Source organism: Electrona antarctica, assembly GCF_951216825.1.
Source record: "Electrona antarctica genome assembly, chromosome: 24".
NCBI lineage: Eukaryota > Metazoa > Chordata > Actinopteri > Myctophiformes > Myctophidae > Electrona > Electrona antarctica.
Genome location: NC_136803.1, coordinates 1,493,000 through 1,519,408, shown reverse-complemented (window position 1 = coordinate 1,519,408; position 26,409 = coordinate 1,493,000). Strand labels below are relative to the sequence as shown.

General features: G+C 44.5%; 1 protein-coding gene across 1 annotated transcript; it reads left to right on the top strand.

Annotated features, from left to right (window-relative positions):
* The first annotated feature begins 345 nt into the window (after positions 1-345).
* On the top strand, positions 346-25,937 carry LOC306917163 (protein NLRC3-like). The gene is given in 11 exon segments (XM_079495296.1): positions 346-449; positions 3,222-3,335; positions 6,115-6,228; positions 10,456-10,569; positions 11,155-11,243; positions 11,522-12,127; positions 12,130-13,300; positions 17,262-17,435; positions 19,353-19,508; positions 24,636-24,685; positions 25,235-25,937. Coding segments are annotated over 11 exon segments (3,237 nt in total). The 5' UTR covers positions 346-375; the 3' UTR covers positions 25,810-25,937.
* The last annotated feature ends 472 nt before the right edge of the window (positions 25,938-26,409 follow it).

Sequence of the window (26,409 nt, the reverse complement as noted above, 5' to 3'; positions counted from 1 at the left end):
GTGGAGACAATATTATGATAATTGTATAATCTGTGTGATTCCAGAAGTGTTGACCACAGAGCAGAGCCTCCAACTCCCAGCCTTCTGTCTGTGAAGAGTGAGCGGTCTAGATGGAAACCTCCTGACTTCAGTAATGAACCTGGACCTCCTGACTCACAGTATGTGAACTCATGCCGTTTGCTTCTAAAACTGTTCATTACTATTATTATTGTATCTTTTATTTATCTTGTATTATATTTATTAGTATTATTATTGTCTCACTGTTTTGTACTGCTCTTCCTATTGCTGCACTGCAATTAACACCATTAATTGTATAAACATTTGAATCATTCCAGAAGTGTTGGCCACAGACCAGGGTCTCCAACACCCAGCTACATGTCTATGAAGAGTGACTGGTCTCAAGGAACCCCTCCTAACTTCAGTAATGAACCTGGACCTCCAGATACACAGTATGTCCATCCTCCTATAAACATATGTCGTGTATTTTCACACCCAACTAACCCAGTTTACTCACTAAACTAGAGAAAATGAACTCTAAAGCAAGCAGCAAACTGTAGTCATCAGATCGAAGAGAAACAAGCAGAGAGGTGAACTGGAATCCCTCAGAGTAGTATTTATTCAGAAGTACAAATACAACAGAGAACAGAGCTTCCCCTTAGACCCTGAGCATGGAGCCCAGGGCCCCTATAGTACTGACCACCGCGGCCAGCACAATACTGACTGAACCTACATTGAAAACATGAGACCAAATATACACTTCACAAAACAGTTGAATACAGGAAGGGTGGAGTTAAGATTTACATACAGATCAACAGATGGCCGAGAGATAGCCGATAGCCGTCTCACTGTGTGTTTTGATTCACACCTGAGACCAAGCTTCAAGCAGTATAGAACAAAGGCTTAGCCCCAGGGTACTTCATGAGAACTTCTGAAGTGATTGCTTCTCAGAGAAGCACTCTTGACCAGACAATGAGTCTACTCTCTAACCTGCATCTCAAATTAGCAGTCAAATAAACAGTGACCTAAATGTATAGTATAATTATTGACAGAATATTGCATTATGGCGTATGGACTATATTTTACGAGACCACACATACACACTGATGTTCTTGCCCTGTGTTTATTGTCTATGAAGTGTTTTTGGTCTTTTATCGTGTTTTTATGTTCATCTTTTATTTTATTGGAGCTTCAGTTTTTCCACATGTACAGTATGTATAAACCGTGCATCTAACGTCACATTCACACCAGAAAGCTTTACTGCGATTAAAACGAATCCTGCTGCGCATTGTCCGAAAGTTCGCTTCGTTTGGCAGGTGTGAAGGCTCATTCGAATCCTAATGCGTATCAAAGAACCGCATTCTACTCCGCCCAAAAACGGGGGTTTCGCTTCGCTTCCAATCGCACTTGATTTCGATTTGGTGCAGGTGGGAATGCAATCCGCAGCAAATAAAGGAAATGAAGCAAACGATGTGGCGGGTGAGGAGCTGAACACAGTTGGAGACGGAGAAGGCATATTTTACACAGCGCAAAGATGTCCCGTTACCGTGGATAGACGTGGTCGAATGAGGAGACTTTAGCCCTGATCGAAATGAGGACGAGTACATTAATCAATTGCTTAAGGAAACACATAAAAACACTGCAGTGTATAGCCTACAGAATATTCTGTCTGTCTGTCTGTGCGTGCCATAAACATGGAGTGCTGTCACTGTGTGGGGACTGGGGAGTAGGGACTTGCATCTCGATAAACTTGTAAACATTTTGCGCTTCTGTCTGTTATATCAGTGCGCTCAGCGCTGTGCCTCCATGCCCAAAAGAACAGTGCGTGGCTGCGTGCGTATAGAGAGAGAGGTGGGGGGTGTTCCAGTCCCAGATGGCACGACACATGCACGTTATGAGTATAATTTTATCACCATAGATTTCACTGTGTAGGCTAGTTTATGAATGGAACACATTGATAAAGGCCCCCCCTGCTGCGTTTCCAATTGCTGCGGATGACAGTGTGAAGGCAAACCGCAGGAAATTAAATATGCAAGAATCCCAACTGCTCCGCCCATTCGCATCGAGTCTACCGAAGTATTAGGTGGGAATGTGACCTAAGTCAGGGGTGGGACACTTGGACGATGGAGAGGGTCACTATAGTTCCACACTCACTCCAGAGGGCCACTATACTTCCACACTCACTCAAGAGGGCCACTATAGTTCCACACTCACTCCAGAGGGCCACGTTGCATATTAGCCTAATGTCATAGTAAAAATAGCTGATCTACAAGCTCAAAACGTGTCTCATTGAAATCCTGATTTTCTTTTGCTGTTTTTGAATTGGAATCCTGAAAAGTAACATTTCAAATGCATTTAGTAATAGTTAGTTATAGTTAAAACCCTGTCGGTAAATCATCTCCCTACAATGACCACCTAGGCAGACATTATCCCTTACTTTTTACTTGCGCAAGCAGAGCGCGCAAGTATTGTGGCCGGCTGGACGTATGTACGTATGGTATGCGTGGTATGTATATACTGGATGTTGATGGTGACGTAATTAAGATATGTATCAATGCCGGGTTATAACTGGCTTTTGATGGTGGCGTAATAATTATAGGTTTCAGATTACATACATGTATACATACAGACAGACATTACCTTTAATTCACCCGACACTGAAACATATCCTAATTACGTCACCATCGCCAGCCAGTTATAACCCGGCATTGATACATATCTTAATTACATCACCATCAACATCAGTATATATACCTCCGAGCATACGCATAAAAAAGCCAGCCGACCACAGTATAGTACTTTCAACTTACAACTTACATACATGTATACATACATACGTTATCTGTTACACAACCAATATTGAAACATATCGTAATTATGTCACCATCGACAGAGTGCAGTTCTAGTTGATTACTGTGGGGAAGCTGTCTGTCTGTCTGTCTGTCTGTCTGTCTAACAAACAAACAAACAAACTAGGTCTATACAAGTATACATGGTGTCTATAACTGTTATCATAATTGTATAGTTTTAACACTTTTTAGTTTATATTGTTAACATATTTCTATATGTTGCTGTTTGTCTTGTTGCTGCAGTGTTCAGTAGCTGAAACCCAAGATGTTGTGTTCTCTTCTACTTGTAGAATGAGACATAATGATTAACAATGTTTAATAAGTGCCCTTTTCATTCATAATTATGATAATTGTATAATCTTTGTGTGATTCCAGAAGTGTTGACCACAGAGCAGAGTCTCCAACTCCCAGCCTTCTGTCTGTGAAGAGTGAGCGGTCTAGATGGAAACCTCCTGACTTCAGTAATGAACCTGGACCTCCTGACTCACAGTATGTCAATGCTTCTGTAAATATATACAGCACAATAACACAATACATTGTCTCCACCAGGCTGAATGGCTGAGTTCATGTTTTGCACCCTGTCCGTCTATCTGTCCGTCCGTCTGTCTGTCTGTCCGCCTGTCTGTCCGTCCGTCTGTGACCAGCTAATCTCTGGCACCGTTGGTTTGAGAGCTGCCAAACTGTGCACACACTCTCCCTGGAGCCCAGAGCTGAACCTCTGGCCCGCTTGTTTCACATGGGCCTGTCACAGCGCCACCAGGAGGCCGACTTATGCAAAACAAATTTTCTGATGTTACTATACAGTAAGAATGTGCTGCAGTGTCTGAAGCAGACAAAAGAACAGGATAATCGCTACATACTGGTATGTTCATCTCATCGGTATAACTCTGTCAATACAGCCAAACTGAGCTCTACGACTGGACATCCATCTGTCATGTTTCTGTGTGCACTGCTGCGTACGATCACTTCCAGTCTTCCACCACCTGTGAAATAACGTGCAACAAAGATTGGAAGGTGAACGATTGCCGTTACACAGATTGTATCTAGATTTTACGCAAATCGACGATACACATGATCTCTATAACCATGTTTATGTTTATTGAAGGATCCCCATTAGAGACACATGTCTTCCTGGGGTCCTTAATAAAACAAATACAATACAAATGTACAACTAAAAATACAATTTAAAATAAAAAACAGAACAAAATAAAAACAAATACAAAGAACAAATTCACATTATAAAATCAAAAGAACAAATTCACAAATCACAGTTCACAGTTATGTACTTGGCAAATTGGCAGTTTTGGCAAAGTATCTCTTGATATTATTTTTGAAAGTAATTTTGTTATGTATTTGTAACACGATTAGGGCTATTTATGATGTCAATTAGCCAGAAATTATATATATTCTTAACTCGCACTGAAACGAATCAAGTATACATAATTACTATTTCCTCGTATCATATAAACGTCAATCTGAAGACGTGAGTCTCGAAAGCAGTATATAAATACTGGACCACAGATCCCTCTGCAATGATATCAATGTACACAAACCGGAATAAATGATTTCTCAAACCTGGTTTTGTTTGTATTAGCAAATGGTATATTTATTGTATCAAAAACGTGTTACAAAAATACTTTCACCTGGTCGAGTGTATTCATACAATCAATAAAACACATAGCAGAACGGGCCGTCATGGAGGTAGCCACCTCTCTCTCTCTCTCTCTTATCCGGTCTGTGGTCTTTCAAAAACAGCCCTTTGCTGGCAGGTTAATCCAGGGGTGGTCGATTTGTTAATTCAGTTTGTAGACAAACGGGCGCATCTGGCAATTTAGCGAGCCAGTGAAAGAGAGGAATGTTACTCCTTTTCACCTCACCATTGAGGCGTCTCTCTGATCTTACTCGCTCAGAGCGACACCGGTACTTGGGGGGAGGGAATCTGGTCCTCTTCCATTGTTCAGCCCAAATTGTATAATTGTCAATTACAGCCCCTCCCAACGTCAGGCTACATATTGTAGATAAGATGTTTTTGGGCAGAGCATTCCAGAGAGTTCTATATATACCAGTGTGTTTAAGACAGTTTTATGTTGGTTTTGTTTTTATTCTTATGTTGCCAGAAGCTGCTCCTCTGGTGTTGTAACCATGTTCAGAAGTCATTTTTAACTGGTGAGCCAAGCTATACGGCTTACCAGTGGAAATAATGTTCCGTATTTGTACGTCTCTAAATGTTTTGATGAATTGAACATGGTGGACCCTCTTGTAAACAAGTGTAATGCTTAATTGGGTCGTCCACTCACAGTTAACAGCCTTTGTATTGAGTTTGTGCTTGAAATGTACTGTAATTCTGCAAACTGTTAATAAATATTTAAATCAATCAATCAATCAAAACCGCAGTAGCATTAGAAGACTCACTGCTAATTTCTTTTCAACCATTAGCCACATGCAAGATGTTCGTGCATATAACTAATACTTGTCCAGTATGAACAGCCTAGTGCCAGATGAGCCGCTTTATTCTGAGCAATCTGCAACCTTTTCAAATCAGATTTTGTAGCTGAGGACCAGATTTCAGGTCAGTATTCTAAATGAGATAAAACCAAAGAATGAATAACAGATTTCATTATAGAGGGAGTGATGAAAGCAGAACACTTCCTAGTCGTACCGATTCCTCTTCCCATTTTGATGATGATATTATTTATATGTTTGGACCAAGATAAAGAGTTATCTATAGTTACTCCCAGACGTTTTATTCTGTTCACCTGTTCAATTTGTGTGATGCCAATTGACAGTTTTAACTGAGGATTCTTACCCAACATGTCTAGATCCAAGCACAACAGCCTTTGTCTTAGAAATATTTAACACCAGCTTGTTGCACTCAATCCATTTGTAAATGTCTGCTAAAGCCATATTTAAGGTGTCAGTTACAGCTTGCTCAGATGTGGCCGCTCTATATAATGTTGTCATCAGCATACATAATTGTATTAACATTTTTTATAACCAATGGTAAATCATATGTGAAAATAGAGTATAACAAAGTAGTCCATAACCTGTTTGAATACAATTTCTTTCTATTATTTTGCTTAGCAACGGTAAAATACTGATAGGACGGCTGTTTAATTGCAGTAAATGCTTTATTCTTGTCTTTCGTCTTGTCTTGGTCGAAACCCAAGATGTTGTGTTCTCTTCTACTTGTATAACGAGACATAATGTTTAATTAAGTAACCTTTCTATTAATAATTCTCATAATTGTATAATCTTTGTGTTATTCCAGAAGTGTCCACCACAGAGCAGAGTCTCCAACTCCCAGCCTTCTGTCTGTGAAGAGTGAGCGGTCTAGATGGAAACCTCCTGACTTCAGTAATGAACCTGGACCTCCTGACTCACAGTATGTCAATCCTAGTATCATATTATCATTTAAGGAAAGTCTGGGTGTGTTCGGAAATGCGCACCGGGAGCACACATACCTATTTGTTTGTATTGGCAGTGCGCTTCCCAGCTAGCAAGTCATGGCGTGACACTGGCATGAGGCGGTCCACTCCGCCGGGTGCGTGACGCGCCATGAGCGCGCGCCGCCGCCGCGCAGCGTAGCCTCTCTACTCTGCCGCGACTCCAACGCCATCTACCAATGGCAGCAGGATATCGTGGAGCTGTCGTATGCTCACCTCCCTCCCACATATTTATAGAAACACAATAAAGCAGCACATATGTGAACTTAAGTTTGTCTTTTTTATTAGGAAAAAAAGGTACAAAAAAACAACCAATGAAAACAGCCAAGTTTAGAATACAACTGGTTGATTTTGATGCAATTTAGCTGAGGATGAATTTTAGGACCACACTTTGAGAACCACTGGCTTTACGTTCTAAAACCACCAGACCATGTTGTTGGATAAGATTTTATCCACAATTCCACACTGTATTACTATTGGTACCATAGGATAAATAATAGGCAAAATGTTCATCAATTATTCTTAAAGCATACCTATTTACACGCACCTCAACAGTGGGTGCAGGGCTAATTCTTTCGCAGCGAACGTATTAACTCAAATCTGTGAGGATGTAGAAGACATTTTGTAGAATCTCAGGTATATGTTCTTAAGTCTATAAAACACCAACTCTCTTCTGAGTGGAGTAGTTATGTTATAGTTATGTAGTAATGTTGATCAATTCTTCTTAACACATTAATTGCCCGGGGTTATTTAATCCATTAATAACATGTGCCCAGCGATTTATAGAGCACTTTTACCGACGGACCGGATGTTATCCCGGATGTGGCTGTAGCAGCTAAATATAGCCAAAACACTCTAAAGGCGATCGACAACAACGGGAGGTTTTATTAATTATATCGCGACTAGCGACTGGACAGCGGGGGCCCGTCTAACACATGATCTTCTTAGAATTAGACAGAATGATTTAGATGAGTTTTTAACGTTTTAAGATTTTCGTTGTCGTCGGCTAAACAGGGGGGGGGAACATTTTCGATGATGTCCCACTGTTACGCAACATCGAGGATTGCACAACAGGCGCTCCTAGGCTGTAGACTGTAGAGCGATGCAATCAGTCTTGATATCATTAATCTCCGTCTTGTTAATCAATCTCCGTCTAGGGCATCAGAGTGTACTAATTACTAGGACGGAGATCTCCGTTTAGGGCCCCCAACCTGTAAGGACACAGCAGCAATAACAGTTACACAATGAACAGAACACATAACAGGCACGCAATATTTATTAAACTTTTCAGGGAAAAAAAACATTCAGTTGCTTCAAAGAGTAATTACTTAATTAAACTCCACTCACAACCAAACTTTTATCCCGGTAGCAGGCCTGAGTCTCCGATGGGTGCAGGCCAGGCTGAGTCTCTGGTCAAAATAAATTAAAATAAGCCAACATGTTTCGACTCAAACAGAGTCTTCATGAGGGTGACTGTACGTGGCTCAGGAGGTAGAGCAGGTTGTCCAATGATCCATGGGTCGGCGGTTTGAATCCCGGCTCCTCCTCCTGTCCACATGTCGAAGTGTCCTTGGACAAGACACTGAACCCCAAATGTGCTGGTTGGTGCCTTGCATGGCTTCCGCCGCAATCGGTGTATAAATGGGTGAATGTAATGCACTGCATGTAAAGCGCCTTGGATAAAGGCGCTATATAAATGCACCATTTACCATTTTATCAGTGCAAGTAGGACTTATTTGCCCTGATGAAGACTCTGTTTGAGTCGAAACATGTTGGCTTATTTAATTTTAACTTTTCTAAATAAAGTACATTTATTTTGATCCACCCTCTCCTCATTTTTAACCTTCTCCGATCGCCGCCTTTTCTTCAGTATTCCAGTCCCACTGATCCTTGAAGGACCAGAGCCTACTTTACATTACTTTTGCATCTCCATCGAGCATCTGGTTGATTTTCTTTTTGTCGCTTTGGTTTTCTTGTTTAAATACCCTATTGGCCTGAATATAAGAATTTCTTTTCCCAGTGGAAATATCCTAAAACTAGATAAAGTGCCCCTTGGGGCACAGGCTTAAATAGCACTGGTGGCGCTATAATAGGACAGGTCTCCACCAGGCCAGGTCAGGTTGTGGCCTCCTGGTGGCGCTATAATAGGCCAATGTGAAAATTTTCCATTTCTTCTTACGCCTTGGATGGCAATTGGATGATTTGAGGCATTTTGTGCCAAAAATGTATTTTGCAAAAATCCACCTGTTGATGGCACTATAACCAATGTGAAAATTGTGGGATATATTCCTCAGCCTAGTAGGAAAGTCTGTGAAAGATTTCACGTAAATTGCACGCTGCGTTCATGATTTGAGGCATTTTGTTCCAAAAAAATATTTTGCAAAAATCCACCTGTTGGTGGCGCTATAACTGGCCAATGTGCAAAGGGTGGGATATATTCCTCAGCCTAGTAGGAAAGTCTGTGAAAGATTTCACGTAAATTGCACGCTGCTTTCATGATTTGAGGCTTTTTGTTCCAAAAATGTGTTTTGCAAAAATCCACCTGTTGGTGGCGCTATAACAGGCCAATGTGAAAAGGGTGGGATATATTCCTCAGCCTAGTAGGAAAGTCTGTGAAGGATTCCACGTAAATTGCATGCTGCGTTCATGATTTGAGGCTTTTTGTACCAAACGGGCCAATCCTGCCAACTTTGAAAGCCAATGTTAGCCAATTAGGATGGAATATGAAATATCGGACAGATCTGTGTTGAACACATGACTATAGAGATAGTGTGTAACGATTTGCAGGATTTTTGGACAGAATCTGGAGGAGTACTATCAAAAATGTTTTTCAAAGGTCGGCCTCCTGGTGGTGCTATAACGGGCCGTTCTGGAAAATTTGGTGCAGAGGTTCATCGTTGGCATCCAGGGAGTGTGTGCAAAATTTGGCATCGACCGGGTTAACGGTGCCGGAGATTAGCTGGTAACAGACGGACGGACGGACACACGGACACAGTCACAAACACACACACGGAAGGAGTGCAAAACATATAGCCTGGCTAATAAGCCAGACTAATATCACACAACACTGTATTCGGTCTGGTTTATTAACCAGGCTACAAAACATACTCTCTCCCCATGCCTTCAAAAATGGGGTTGTATTATAATCGACTGTCCAATTCATTTGAGTTACTCTTATGTTATTGCTACAAGAGAGAGACTTTAAGAAAGGTTTAAGTCAAGCATTTGATGTCTGTTTAAAGCCACAGTAGTTGGCTCCAGGTGACACATTTTGAATGTAGTAATGTTCAGCAACTACACACAATATAATCATGTGAGAATTGTGATCTCAATAATGGAGGAAAATCGAGATTCACCTTTGATCAAGAATCGTGCAGCATGTACATTCAAGAGTCCATTTGGAAACCCCTATAGCGGTGTTATAATAATTTGAAAGTTTTAATAGTTTTTAGTATATTTCTATATGTTGTTTCTCTTGTTGCTGCAGTGTTCAGTACTTCAGTAGCTGAGACCCAAGATGTTGTGTTCTCTCTACTTGTAGAAGGAGACATAATGATTAAGAACGTTTTATAAGTGAGCTTTCCATGAATCCATCTTCAACCGCTTATCCGTAGTCGGGTTGCGGGGGAAACAGCTCCACCATACTGCTCCAGACATCCCTCTCCAGGGCAACATTAGTGACTTCCTCCTGGGGGATCCCGAGGCGTTCCAAGGCCAGTGAGTTGATGTGTTTCCTCCAACTGCGCCTTGGTCTGCCCCGGGGGTATCCTCCCAGTGGAGATATAATCCATCTGGTCCTTGGTCTGCCCCGGGGTTTCCTCCCAGTGGAGATATAATCCATCTGGTCCTTGGTCTGCCCTGGGGTCTCCTCCCAGTGGAGATATAATCCATCTGGTCCTTGGTCTGTCCCGGGGTCTCCTCCCAGTGGGATGTGCCTCGAGGACCTCCCTAGGGAGACGCCCGAGAGGAATCCTAACCAGATGCCCGAACCACCTAAGCTGGCTCCTTTCCAGGCGAAGAAGCAGCGACTCTACTCCGAGTCTCTCTCACGTGACTGAACTTCTCACCCTATCTCTAAGGGAGATGCCAGCCGTCAAAGAAAACTTGTATTTGACTTTATTTCCATTACTAATTATGATAATTGTATAATCTTTGTGTGATTCCAGAAGTGTTGACCACAGAGCAGAGTCTCCAACTCCGAGCCTTCTGTCTGTGAAGAGTGAGCGGTCTAGATGGAAACCTCCTGACTTCAGTAATGAACCTGGACCTCCTGACTCACAGTATGTCAATGCTTCTATAAATATATACAACACAATAACACAATACATGTTTTTTATCGTACGACTTACAGTTAAAGAGTTGTATTCACCTTATCCTTGGCTCCTCCCCATGGTGTGCTGCTTAATTATCTCCGCCAGGCCAAAGGCATGTCCTTGTTTTATGTCCGTCCGTCCGTCCGTCCATCCGTCCACTCCTTCACATTTAATTCGGGTGACCAGATGACCCACTTTGCATGGGACAGTCCTTCATTTCCAAGACGTTTCAGGCGTCCCACAAATTGAGACCCTGTCCCACATTGTGACTGGCAGGCCCGAATGCCACTGCCTCTGTCAAAAATTGTGAATATCGCTAAAACAGCAAATTTAAAAAAAAATATATATAACATATAATCATGTGAGAACACTCATCTTTTACAATCTGTAAAAACCTAAAAGATGAACCTTGGTTGGAAAAACAAAACAAAACAATTTATTTAACTCAAGATGTGCTTCTACTAATGAGACATAATGACAAAGAACGTTTCATACAGTGGTATAGTTTATATATTAAATTATATCTATATTGTATTGTCTTCATCTCCACAGAGAGACATTCAGAAACACACCTGGACAGAATACATTCAGTCAAACCACACCTGGACAGAAGACATTCAGTCAAACCACACATGGACACAGTAAGACTGGACACATGTTACACTCATTAACATTTTAATCAATTAATCAATTAATGAAATGTTTAAATAGCAGCGGATCAAATATCCACGTTGTATTTCTGTATCAATGTCCAAATACTGAAACAAATGATCAAATTATTTTAGCCCATTTTCTTTTCTTTTTTTCTTTTCAAATCATAGATTTGGAGGATATTATATTTAATACATAGTTTTAATGATATGTTCAATGTATAGTTGTAAATGAAGCAGAATGTTTATTAATTGTCTTCTCATATCAGATGTCAGTCTGCAGGAGGATTTAAAGGTTTATAAGGTCACTTTGGACGGTCTTGATCGTGTGACATACGTCATTGAAGTGCCCTCCCTCTCCAACATCTACACAGACCTCCACCTATCAGCGGGAGGGAGTGAAGGGGTTAATCAGCAACATGAGGTGTGGCAGCTTGAGACCGCCTCCAACAAGATCCTCCATGACGTCCTAATCAAGTGCCGTGCCGTCTTTAAGACCCTCCTCCCTGGCAGAGACAAACCCAGCAGAAGAGTTCTGACCAATGGCATCGCTGGCATCGGAAAGACATTCTCTGTGCGTAAGTTCGCTCTGGACTGGGCAAGAGGTTTGGAGAACCAAGACATCATTCTCCTGGTTCTCTTCTCATTCCGGGAGCTGAACTTGGTCCGAGATGAGCAGCACAGTCTTCTCACACTGATCCATGTTTTCCATCCAACGTTAAAGAAGGTCACAGCAGAGCAGCTCGCTGCCTGGAAAGTTGGCTTCATCTTCGATGGTCTCGATGAAAGCAGGTTTCCGCTGAAATTCCAGAACATTGACGTCGATTCTGACTTCTTCGACAACAATGACGTCATCTCTGATGTCACGGTGACATCATCGTGGGCACTCTGCTGACAAACCTCATCAAGGGGAATCTGCTCCCCTCGGCTCTCCTCTGGATAACCACCAGACCTGCAGCAGCCAATCAGATCCCTTCTGCATGCGTTGACATGGTGACAGAAATACGAGGGTTCACAGACCCCCAGAAGGAGGAGTTCTTCAGGAAGATGTTCAGTGATGATGAGGAGCTGGCCAGCACGATCATCTCACACGTGAAGACATCAAAGAGCATCCACATCATGTGTCACATCCCAGTCTTCTGTTGGATGACCGCTACCGTTGTGGAGGACCTGGTGAAGATAGACGAGACAGGACAGCTTCCCAATAACCTGACTGGGCTGTTCAGCCACTTCATGTGGGTCCTTATAAGGAGGATGAAGACAAAGTATGATGAGGAGACTGACGGGGATGTTCTTCTGAAGCTGAGCAGGCTGGCATTTGAACATCTGGAGAAAGGCAGCGTCATGTTCTACCAAGAAGACCTGGAAGAGTGTGGTCTCGATGTGAAAGACGCCTCGCTGTACTCAGGAGTGTGTACGCAGATCTTCAAGAGAGAGGGTGTGCTGTTCCAGAAAACGGTCTACAGCTTTGTTCATCTGAGCATCCAGGAGTTCCTGGCTGCAGTCTACCTGCTCCACTGTTTCACACAGAAGAACATGAAGGTACTGAAGACATTCCTGGGAGTTGATGTCGGTTCCTTGGAGGACTTCCTGAAGAGAGCCATCGAAAAAGCCCTGAAGAGTAAGAACGGCCACCTGGACCTCTTTGTCCGCTTCCTTCATGGTCTCTCACTGCAGTCCAACCAGAGTCTGTTAGGAGGCCTGCTGGGTCAGACAGAGAACAGTCCAGAGGAGATCCAGAGAGTCATCAACAACCTGAAGGAGATGAAAAATGAGGGTGGAAATCTCTCTCCTGACAGATTCATCAACATCTTCCACTGTCTGATGGAGATGAACGACCACTCAGTACATCAGGAGATCCAACAGTACCTGAAGTCAGCGGACAGATCAAAGACAGAACTGTCTGAGATCCAGTGTTCAGCTCTGGGCTTCATGCTGCTGACGTCAGAAGAGGTTCTGGAGGAGTTTGACCTGGACGAATACATAACACCACAAGGATTTGGGAAATCCAGAATATTCCCAGCTGTGAGGAACAGCAGAAAGGCTCGGTTAGTAGTCATGTGAATAGAGAACCCATTAGAATATCAACCAATCTACCATCACACCTAACACTATCAGTAGAAATTATGATGAATGACTTTATTGACTGCTGCTTAAGTCAAAGAAGTAATGTTCAGATAGCAATCTCTAATTCAGTCGGGTAATGTTTTATTCGGTCAGGGGCTCGTGCGAGTGGTGCTGCGCTTAGCTGTGCATAATATGTGCATATTTAAATTAAGGTAATACTGTGAGATCGGACAGAAACTATAGTAAAATACGCACATCACTTCATGGAGGTGCTGGGTTCAAAAAGTAACATAGGAAAAGAGAAGGGAAGCCGCACACTCATATGCACCGAAGGATACGTTTATTGACGACGTTTCGAGCCAAGGCTCTTCATCTGGTCAATCTCAAGATGTCAGTGATCCACCCACTTAAATAGACACCCACGGGTCACGTTACTAGTCAGTGGGTGGAACCAACACAACATGGTCATTAGATCAATTAATGAAATATCATTAAATATAGTGTTACACATTTCTCAAATCCACAGCAGTGGAATAAGCAAAAGGACATCTTGATTATTATAGAATCTAGGATAGTGATTCACATAATCAGGTATTATTACTTAGGCAACAATTCAAATATATACAGTATACAATAAAGAAATTATAAAAAATGGCTGATGGGGAAGTCCTCGTTCATTCCCTTTGGGGACATTGTATTCAAAGTGTAAATCCAAAAGGATTCACGTTGTAGCAATAGTCTATTTAGATCGCCTCCTCGCCTGGGGCATTTTACATGTTCAATCCCCTGATATCTCAGAGTGGCCACAGTGTGTTTAGCGGACAAAAAATGCATTGCAACCGGGCTTTTTGGATCTTGGTTGCGAATGCTACTTCTATGCTCGCTCATGCGTGTTTTTAACGCCCTGTTGGTCTTGCCAACATACCCTAGACCACATGGGCATTTGAGCAAGTATATAACATTTTTGGTTGTGCATGTTATAGTGCCCTTGATGTCATAGTTTTTACCCGTGAGTGGGTGCGTAAAAGTGTGGCTCTTAGTGGTGAAGTTGCATTGTGCGCAACGGCCGCATTTATAATTGCCATCGGGGATTTGAGTCAAAAAGTTAGATTCTGGCGAGATAGGAGTGAGATCTGATTTGACAACAGTTTGCCTAATATTAGGAGGACGTTTGTAAACAACCCTAGGTATTTCTTTAAAAGTATTGGCCAGTTTGGGGTCGCTGCTGATGATGTACCAATGTTTTTTTATAGCACATTCAAATTCTTTTCCCAGGGCTGAGTATTGCACAATGCATAGAGGACCGTTACTTGAGGGGGCGTCCCGTTTTGATTGAAGAACTTCCTCTTGTGTGCAGTCGCTGAATCTGTCGCGTGCCTTTTTTAGCCATTCATCTGGATAGCCTCTGCTTCTGAAGCGCGCATCTAAGAGATCTGCCTGTGTTTTGTAGTCTGCGTCTTCACTACAGAGTCTCCTCATGCGGCTATGTTGGCTTATTGGAAGGCTGTGTTTCAGCGGTAGTGGATGGAAACTATCAGCTCGGAGCAAGGCATTACTGTCTGTGGGTTTTCTATAAACATCTGTTTTGAAACCTTTGCCGTTGCGTATGATGCGTATGTCCAGAAAACTGATTTCCTTTTTGTCAAAGGTGATAGTGAATTTCAGTGATTCATTGCAGGAGTTGATATAGTCAAAAAACATTTTTAGATCATGTTCACTGCCGCTCCATAATAGAAGGATGTCATCCACATAGCGTCGCCAAAGTTTTATATGGGTTAGGAAGGGATTATTGGGCCCAAAGACTGAATCTTGTTCAAAGAGGCCCATATAGAGGCCTGCGTAATTAGGGGCCATACGGCTTCCCATTGCGGTGCCACGTGTTTGGAGATAATAGTCATTCTCAAACATAAAGAAATTCCTTGTTAAAACTAATTCGGCCAGCTCTCCGATGCAGTTTGTACTGGGTGAGAGGTTTTCACGTCGGTTCATATAATAGGTGAGTGCTTGCAATCCCCCTGTGTGTGGTATACAGGTGTATAAGCTCTCAACATCCAAAGTGACCATGATAATTTCTTCAATTTCCCCCACATTCTTTAGGGTGTTAATCATGTCCATGGAGTCTCTTAAATAGGCTGGGAGAGAAGTGACATGTGGTTTTAAAAAATTATCGACATATGTGGAGATTTTCTCTGTGAGCGACCCGATTGAGGAGACAATGGGTCTGCCTGGAGGCGATTCAAGGCGTTTGTGGATTTTGGGCAGCGTGTATATGACTGGGGTGACAGGGTATTCAACTTTCATGAACTCCAATACATTTTTATCAATTTCCTGATTGTCAAAAAAATGCTGTAGTTTTCCATGTATTTCTGTTTTGAACTGGGCTGTAGGACTGGATTGCAACTTTTTATAGAAAGATAGATCTCCTAGTTGTCTTTTTATTTCATTTTGATAGTCCACCCGGTTCTGAATGACTATAGCGCCGCCTTTATCAGCGGGCTTGACAATCACATGCACATAATTTTTCAGGCGAGAGTACCTATCTCGCCAGAATCTAACTTTTTGACTCAAATCCCCGATGGCAATTATAAATGCGGCCGTTGCGCACAATGCAACTTCACCACTAAGAGCCACACTTTTACGCACCCACTCACGGGTAAAAACTATGACATCAAGGGCACTATAACATGCACAACCAAAATTGTTATATACTTGCTCAAATGCCCATGTGGTCTAGGGTATGTTGGCAAGACCAACAGGGCGTTAAAAACACGCATGAGCGAGCATAGAAGTAGCATTCGCAACCAAGATCCAAAAAGCCCGGTTGCAATGCATTTTTTGTCCGCTAAACACACTGTGGCCACTCTGAGATATCAGGGGATTGAACATGTAAAATGCCCCAGGCGAGGAGGGGATCTAAATAGACTATTGCTACAACGTGAATCCTTTTGGATTTACACTTTGAATACAATGTCCCCAAAGGGAATGAACGAGGACTTCCCCATCAGCCATTTTTTATAATTTCTTTATTGTATACTGTATATATTTGAATTGTTGCCTAAGTAATAATACCTGATTATGTGAATCACTATCCTAGATTCTATAATAATCTAGATGTCCTTTTGCTTATTCCACTGCTGTGGATTTGAGAAATGTGTAACACTATATTTAATGATATTTCATTAATTGATCTAATGACCATGTTGTGTTGGTTCCACCCACTGACTAGTAACGTGACCCGTGGGTGTCTATTTAAGTGGGTGGATCACTGACATCTTGAGTTTGACCAGATGAAGAGCCTTGGCTCGAAACGTCGTCAATAAATTTATCCTTTGGAGCATATGAGTGTGCGGCTTCCCTTCTCTTTTCCTACAATACTGTGAGATCGGAAATGTTACGATATCAATACCTTTGCTGTTTATACCGTGATAATATCGTAATACTGCATACCGTTACATGTCTATAGTGCATAGCTCTATTAAATGACCTAATAGGTACACCAATCGGACCAAAGTACTTTAGCCACACTCTAATTTAGTCCCCTTAGCTCTCTCACTAGTGTGGATAAACCATAGACACTCTAATTTAGTCCCCTTAGCACTCTCACTAGTGTGGATAAACCATAGATAGATGTTTAATGTTTAAGATAGTGACCTAATGGTGTGGTACTAGAGGACATTTGATTTGGTCACCACTAGGGGGCATCTTCTGGGGAACATGAAGTTGCATTGTGGCAGACAATACACCAGGCATACCTATTTTTGTGGATTTTGTACATTTAAATTACACTTTTTGAGTAAGGAACAGCAATGTCTCTATGTCCGTCCCTATGTTTAGAGTACCAACAAGGGGCACTGTTGCACCACTCATGTCAGACTGGTTTGAACATTAACTTGATCTAATTTTAATCTGTGTCGCTAATCACTGATTTTACATGATTTTCAGATTTGTTGGCCGTCAACTCACAGAGCCATTATATGAGGTTCTGTCTTCAGCTCTCAGCTCTAATCCTTCACATCTGAGAGAATTGGACATCAGTTATAATAACATAACGGATCCATCCATGGACCTGCTCACTGCTGGGTTGAAGAGTCCAAACTGTCAACTGGAGATACTGAGGTCAGATTATTATTTAGATTAGTTCTGTTTTATTATTTATTGTTTGATTATAACAAACATAACATCATGGTATCCCACACTGATTAGAATAATATTATGATCAGAGTTTGTGTTGTCTAGTTTGCACTGAATCACAATGCTACGGTACAGAAACTATATGTGATCTAGGGTTTAATCCCGGGATCCGGGCTTCCCGGGTACAGCAGATCCCGGGTGGCTTCCCGGGTACAGCGCACGCAATTTCCGAAATGGGGTCGGGACCCGTTGTCCCAGAGTTTTTTATTTTTATTTTTGGTCTTCAATGCCGTCAGCCCGTTGATCAATCTCACACACACACACGCACGCACGCACACGCACACGCACGCACGCACGCACGCACGCACGCACGCACGCACGCACGCACGCACGCACGCACGCACGCACACACACACACACACACACACACACACACACACACACACACACACACACACACACACACACACACACACACACACACACACACACTGATGCCTGGGGGCGGCGGTGGCTCAGGGGTAGAGTGTCTGGATGGTAACCGTAAGGTTGCCAGTTCAAACCCGGACTCCCCCAGAGTTACTGTCAAAGTGTCCTTGAGCAAGACACTGAACCCCTAATTGCTCCCGATGTACTAGTTGGTGCCTTGCATGGTTTCCGCTGCATGAATGGGTGAATGTAATGCACAATCTATGTAAAGCACCTTGGATAAAGGCGCTATATAAATGCACCATTTACCATTTACCATTTTTCATCTTAACATTTAAAACATAAAACATCAACACGCATTGAAACGGTGTGTCGACAGCATGTATGTCTGTTTTTGGGGGGTATCCGACCCGACGCATGTTACGCATTGGAACAAGCCATGGGTTTGAGAGGCTGATTGATGTAAACCGTGAACTTACAGTAGGCCTATTAGATATTGAATAGCCTATTTAAACTTGTCAGTTGTCACAACGATATAGCTGTAGCTCTGTTTTGGAACATTGCACGAATAAGATTAATGAAAAAGGTAAACTTTTCGAACGGAGACACTACTTGGACATAACTCTGTTGGTGTTACTTCAGTGGAAACTAAATGGATATAGGCTAGGCCTACTTAATCAGACTCCTGTCCTGGAAATATAATGGACCCATGAGAAGGTTGGAAGTTGGAACTTAATTTGTTCAGCCAACGGAACGTGAGTAGTACATTGTGCCTTTCCTCCTGAAACTGGCTGTGCATGGTGACTGTGAACAGCGGGGAATGTCAATGCAGTGCATAATTGTCTTTGATTTGATTGATATTAAGATATAGACGCAAATAGCGGCGGAGCGGAAACCAATGTATAGTATGTAGCTATTATAAATGCATTTTTGGGGGCCCCCTTTTTTTCCTTTTATTTTCGACGGGAATTCCCGGGTAGCCCGGGAAAAAGTCGGCAAATTCCTGGGATTTAAAATGAGCCAAATCCGGGGAAGAAATGTAACCCATATGTGATCCATCATGACAGCTAGGGAATTATCATTATCAATGCTACGGTACAGTTAGCTTCCTGTTTGCTATTTACTTCACATTATTCCTGCCTTCTCTTTCCATCTCTTGGAAGAGCTTTACTCCAAAACTCTGATATTCAATCCAGATATTTCATGTGTAATTACAGACTTGCTGGCTGTACCATCACACAGACAGGACTTGAAGTTCTGCTCTCAGCTCTCAGCTCTAATCTTCTCCATCTGAGAGAATTGGACCTCAGTTTCATCTGCCTGCTGCAGGAATCACAACTGCTCCAGCTCTCTGCGTTACTGAAGAGTCCACAGTGTGGACTGCAGATCCTGGGGTAAAGAATGTGTGTTCTCTCTGTGTGGATCTCTACTCGAACATCAACAGCACTTTGTTAAATGTGTATTTCTCTGCAGGTTGTCAGGCTGTGGAGTCACAGAGGAAGGCTGTTCTTCTCTGGCTTCAGCTGTGACCTCCAACCCCTCCTCCCAGCTGAAACAGCTGGACTTGAACTTCAGCCACTTAGGAGACTCTGGTCTGAAGAAGCTGTCTGCTGCTCTGGAGACTGTCAAGTGAGTCGACTATAGGACTGTGTCCATGTTGATTAGTAGACTATAGGACTGTGTCCATGTTGGTCAGTGAGTAGACTATAGGACTGTTTCCATGTTGGTCAGCAGACTATAGGACTGTTTCCATGTTGGTCAGCAGACTATAGGACTGTGTCCATGTTGGTCAGCAGACTATAGGACTGTGTCCATGTTGGTCAGTAGACTATAGGACTGTGTCCATGTTGGTCAGTATACTATAGGACTGTGTCCATGTTGGTCAGTGAGTCGACTATAGGACTGTGTCCATGTTGGTCAGTAGACTATAGGACTGTGTCCATGTTGGTCAGTAGACTACAGGACTGTGTCCATGTTGGTCAGTATACTATAGGACTGTGTCCATGTTGGTCAGTGAGTCGACTATAGGACTGTGTCCATGTTGGTCAGTAGACTATAGGACTGTGTCCATGTTGGTCAGTAGACTATAGGACTGTGTCCATGTTGGTCAGTATACTATAGGACTGTGTCCATGTTGGTCAGTGAGTCGACTATAGGACTGTGTCCATGTTGGTTAGTGAGTCGACTATAGGACTGTGTCCATGTTGGTCAGTAGACTATAGGACTGTGTCCATGTTGGTCAGTGAGTCGACTATAGGACTGTGTCCATGTTGGTCAGCAGACTATAGGACTGTGTCCATGTTGGTCAGCAGACTATAGGACTGTGTCCATGTTGGTCAGTATACTATAGGACTGTGTCCATGTTGGTCAGCAGACTATAGGACTGTGTCCATGTTGGTCAGTAGACTATAGGACTTTGTCCATGTTGGTCAGTAGACTATAGGACTGTGTCCATGGTGGTCAGTAGACTATAGGACTGTGTCCATGTTGGTCAGCAGACTATAGGACTGTGTCCATGTTGGTCAGTAGACTATAGGACTGTGTCCATGTTGGTCAGTAGACTATAGGACTGTCCATGTTGGTCAGTAGACTATAGGACTGTGTCCATGTTGGTCAGTAGACTATAGGACTGTGTCCATGTTGGTCAGTAGACTATAGGACTGTGTCCATGTTGGTCAGTATACTATAGGACTGTGTCCATGTTGGTCAGTGAGTCGACTATAGGACTGTGTCCATGTTGGTTAGTGAGTCGACTATAGGACTGTGTCCATGTTGGTCAGTAGACTATAGGACTGTGTCCATGTTGGTCAGTGAGTCGACTATAGGACTGTGTCCATGTTGGTCAGCAGACTATAGGACTGTGTCCATGTTGGTCAGCAGACTATAGGACTGTGTCCATGTTGGTCAGTATACTATAGGACTGTGTCCATGTTGGTCAGCAGACTATAGGACTGTGTCCATGTTGGTCAGTATACTATAGGACTGTGTCCATGTTGGTCAGCAGACTATAGGACTGTCCATGTTGGTCAGTATACTATAGGACTGTGTCCATGTTGGTCAGTAGACTATAGGACTGTGTCCATGTTGGTCAGTAGACTATAGGACTGTGTCCATGGTGGTCAGTAGACTATAGGACTGTGTCCATGTTGGTCAGTGAGTCGACTATAGGACTGTGTCCATGTTGGTCAGTGCAGTGTAGAATGTTTAACTGGCCAGGCGGACCCATAAAGAGTATCAGTGTTCTTATAAATTACATCATAATCTATAATTTAACACACAAAGAAAGACTTAAACTAGTTTAAACTAGAAACATGTGTTCCTCAGAACACAGGTCTCCGCCAGGACGGGTAGCTTATTGTGGGCCAGCAATGTTTCACAGGCTATCGGACTTTTGTTCAAAACAAGATATATACTCCTGCAAACTATGGAAGCCAATCTTATCCAAATGTGTGAGATACATCTTAACCCATTTAGACCTGAGGACGATTCTACAAATGTCTTCTAAATCCTGACAGTTTTCTTGAAAAACTGTAGATCTGCTATTTTTCAATAGATAAAGTATAACATAATGCGTAAAACACCAAAAGGGGGGGCACGGTGGCACAGTCTGTAGTGCTGTCGCCTCACAGCTAGAAGGTCCTGCGTTCGATTCCCGCTGGGGGCACTGGGGGCGTGTTCTCTCCTCCACGTCATCAGTGCCCATACCCGTGGGTGGGGTTGGTGAAAGGGCCTTTCACATGCATGTTCTCCCCATGTCCCCTAGGGTAGGTACCCTCACATGTTCTCCCTGTGTCTCCTAGGGTAGGTACCCTCACATGTTCTCCCCGTGTCCCCTAGGGTAGGTACCCTCACATGTTCTCCCTGTGTCTCCTAGGGTAGGTACCCTCACATGTTCTCCCCGTGTCCCCTATAGGTACCCTCACATGTTCTCCCCGTGTCCCCTAGGGTAGGTACCCTCACATGTTCTCCCCGTGTCCCCTAGGGTAGGTACCCTCACATGTTCTCCCTGTGTCTTCTAGGGTAGGTAGGTACCCTCACATGTTCTCCCCGTGTCCCCTAGGGTAGGTACCCTCACATGTTCTCCCCGTGTCCCCTAGGGTAGGTACCCTCACATGTTCTCCCCGTGTCCCCTAGGGTAGGTACCCTCACATGTTCTCCCCGTATCCCCTAGGGTAGGTACCCTCACATGTTCTCCCCGTGTCCCCTAGGGTAGGTACCCCCATATGTTCTCCCTGTGTTCTCTAGGGTAGGTACCCTCGCATGTTCTCCCCGTGTCCCCTAGGTACCCTCACATGTTGTCCCCGTGTCCCCTAGGTAGGTATACCCTCACATGTTCTCCCCGTGTCCCCTAGGGTAGGTACCCTCACATGTTCTCCCCGTGTCCCCTAGGGTAGGTACCCTCACATGTTGTCCCCGTGTCCCCTAGGGTAGGTACCCTCACATGTTCTCCCCGTGTCCCCTAGGGTAGGTACCCTCACATGTTCTCCCCGTGTCCCCTAGGGTAGGTACCCTCACATGTTCTCCCCGTGTCCCCTAGGGTAGGTACCCCCACATGTTCTCCCTGTGTCCCCTAGGGTAGGTACCCTCGCATGTTCTCCCCGTGTCCCCTAGGTACCCTCACATGTTCTCCCCGTGTCCCCTAGGTAGGTATACCCTCACATGTTCTCCCTGTGTCCCCTAGAGTTGGTACCCTCACATGTTCTCACCGTGTCCCCTAGGGTAGGTACCCTCACTTTCTCCCTGTGTCCCCTAGAGTTGGTACCCTCACATGTTCCCCCCGTGTCCCCTAGGTATACCCTCACATGTTCTCACCGTGTCCCCTAGGGTAGGTACCCTCACTTTCTCCCTGTGTCCCCTAGAGTTGGTACCCTCACATGTTCTCACCGTGTCCCCTAGGGTAGGTACCCTCACATGTTCTCCCCGTGTCCCCTAGGGTAGGTACCCTCACTTTCTCACCGTGTCCCCTAGGGTAGGTACCCTCACTTTCTCCCTGTGTCCCCTAGGGTAGGTACCCTCGCATGTTCTCCCCGTGTCCCCTAGGTACCCTCACATGTTGTCCCCGTGTCCCCTAGGGTAGATACCCTCACATGTTCTCCCCGTGTCCCCTAGGGTAGGTACCCTCACATGTTCTCCCCGTGTCCCCTAGGGTAGGTACCCTCACATGTTCTCCCCGTGTCCCCTAGGGTAGGTACCCTCACATGTTCTCCCCGTGTCCCCTAGGGTAGGTACCCTCACATGTTCTCCCTGTGTCCCCTAGGGTAGGTACCCTCACATGTTCTCCCCGTGTCCCCTAGGGTAGGTACCCTCACATGTTCTCCCCGTGTCCCCTAGGGTAGGTACCCCCACATGTTCTCCCTGTGTCCCCTAGGGTAGGTACCCTCGCATGTTCTCCCCGTGTCCCCTAGGTACCCTCACATGTTCTCCCCGTGTCCCCTAGGTAGGTATACCCTCACATGTTCTCCCCGTGTCCCCTAGGGTAGGTACCCTCACATGTTCTCACCGTGTCCCCTAGGTTAGGTACCCTCACTTTCTCCCTGTGTCCCCTAGAGTTGGTACCCTCACATGTTCTCACCATGTCCCCTAGGGTAGGTACCCTCACTTTCTCCCTGTGTCCCCTAGAGTTGGTACCCTCACATGTTCCCCCCGTGTCCCCTAGGGTAGGTACCCTCACATGTTCTCACCGTGTCCCCTAGGGTAGGTACCCTCACTTTCTCCCTGTGTCCCCTAGAGTTGGTACCCTCACATGTTCTCACCGTGACCCCTAGGGTAGGTACCCTCACTTTCTCCCTGTGTCCCCTAGAGTTGGTACCCTCACATGTTCCCCCCGTGTCCCCTAGGGTAGGTACCCTCACATGTTCTCACCGTGTCCCCTAGGGTAGGTACCCTCACTTTCTCCCTGTGTCCCCTAGAGTTGGTACCCTCACATGTTCTCACCGTGACCCCTAGGGTAGGTACCCTCACTTTCTCCCTGTGTCCCCTAGAGTTGGTACCCTCACATGTTCTCACCGTGACCCCTAGGGTAGGTACCCTCACTTTCTCCCTGTGTCCCCTAGAGTTGGTACCCTCACATGTTCTCACCGTGACCCCTAGGGTAGGTACCCTCACTTTCTCCCTGTGTCCCCTAGAGTTGGTACCCTCACATGTTCCCCCCGTGTCCCCTAGGGTAGGTACCCTCACATGTTCTCACCGTGTCCCCTAGGGTAGGTACCCTCACTTTCTCCCTGTGTCCCCTAGAGTTGGTACCCTCACATGTTCTCACCGTGACCCCTAGGGTAGGTACCCTCACTTTCTCCCTGTGTCCCCTAGAGTTGGTACCCTCACATGTTCCCCCCGTGTCCCCTAGGGTAGGTACCCTCACATGTTCCCCCCGTGTCCCCTAGGGTAGGTACCCTCACATGTTCCCCCCGTGTCCCCTAGGGTAGGTACCCTCACATGTTCTCACCGTGTCCCCTAGGGTAGGTACCCTCACATGTTCCCCCCGTGTCCCCTAGGGTAGGTACCCTCACATGTTCTCACCGTGTCCCCTAGGGTAGGTACCCTCACTTTCTCCCTGTGTCCTGGGTTCCGGTCCAGAATGGGTTAATCACATGACCATAGAGATATGGTGTACCAATGTGTGTGATGTTTGGACAGAGTCTGTGGGAGAATGATGACAAAATGTGTTTAGTAAATATTTGGTGGGACTAAAACAAGCCGATGTGAGACATTAAGCAGCAGAGGTTTTGACTTGATTCATTGTTGTTCTATTTCCTACAGTGTGAATCATGGAGGAGAACAATGGACTAAACCGCAACTCCTTACAACATGTGAGTCTGTCTGTCTGTCTGTCTGTCTGTCTGTCTGTCTGTCTGTCTGTCTGTCTGTCTGTCTGTCTGTGTCTGTCTGTCTGTCTGTCTGTCTGTCTGTCTGTCTGTCTGTCTGTCTGTCTGTCTGTCTGTCTGTCTGTCTGTCTGTCTGTCTGTGTCTGTCTGTCTGTCTGTCTGTCTGTGTCTGTCTGTGTCTGTCTGTCTGTCTATCTGTCTGGCAGTAGCGCTCCTAAAAACAATATCCAATCTACAAGCTCACAACATGTTGCATTGAAGAATGTACTGTATATCTGATATTTTAGAATTATAAAATGAATTATTTGAACCATTAACCTCTTAAACCCTGTGAACATTCAACCCAGGGGTCGTTGGGGGGTGTTGATACTGTGTGTGTGTGTGTGTGTGTGTGTGTGTGTGTGTGTGTGTGTGTGTGTGTGTGTGTGTGTGTGTGTGTGTGTGTGTGTGTGTGTGTGTGTGTGTGTGTGTGTGTGTGTGTGTGTGTGTGTGAAAATAATGTATTTAATGTGTACTGTGTTGTTTTCTCATCAGATTTCCAGCGTCTCACTCTGGACACAAACACAGCACACTGTCACCTCACTCTGTCTGAGAACAATAGGAAGGTGACACGTCAGGATGATCAGTATCATTCATATCCTGATCAACCTGACAGGTTTGATGGAGTGGTTCAGGTTCTAAGTTCAGAGAGGCTGGATGAACGCTGCTACAGTGAGATGGAGTTCAGTGGACGGGTTAGGATAGGAGTGACTGACAGAGACTTCAGTAGGAAAGGAACGGGTCCGGACTGTCAGCTTGGATGGAATGAACATTCCTGGTGTCTGGCCTGTAGAGATGGTCACCATGATAACCTATACTCTGTCACACACAATAGTGAGCAGGCTGACCTTCCTATCCGTCCCTCTGGCTCCAACAGAGTAGCAGTGTACCTGGACCGTCCCGCTGGGACTCTGTCCTTCTACAGAGTGTTAGAGGACACTCTGACACACCTGTACACCTTCCAGGACACATTCACTCAAACTCTCTACGCTGGCTTTGGGTTTTGGTCTGACTGCTCCTCTGTGTCTCTGTGTGAGGACAGACAGGCTGTGAGGACAGACAGGCTGTGAGGACAGACAGACAGACAGGCTGTGAGGACAGACAGGCTGTGAAGACAGACAGGCTGTGAGGACAGACAGGCTGTGAGGACAGACAGACAGGCTGTGAAGACTGACAGACAGGCTGTGAGGACAGACAGACAGTGTGTCTACAACCTGCGACGCACTGTGAGAAAATCAGTTATAGCACCCCTCAACAACATTAAACCTGTATATAGGAGGGGCTAGCACCCCTCAACAACATTAAACCTGTCTATAGGAGGGGCTAGCACCCCTCAACAACATTAAACCTGTATATAGGAGGGGCTAGCACCCCTCAACAACATTAAACCTGTATATAGGAGGGGCTAGCACCCCTCAACAACATTAAACCTGTATATAGGAGGGGCTAGCACCCCTCAACAACATTAAACCTGTATATAGGAGGGGCTAGCACCCCTCAACAACATTAAACATTTACTCCAATGAAGGCTTTTGAAAATCATTGTATTTCTGTTTTATAAAATGTAATTTCACTTTTAAATGTTGAACATGTATATTTACTCATATCTTCAATAAATTGTAACCAGTGCTGTTGTGTTTACATTGTGCCAAAGTTACAATAATTAATAC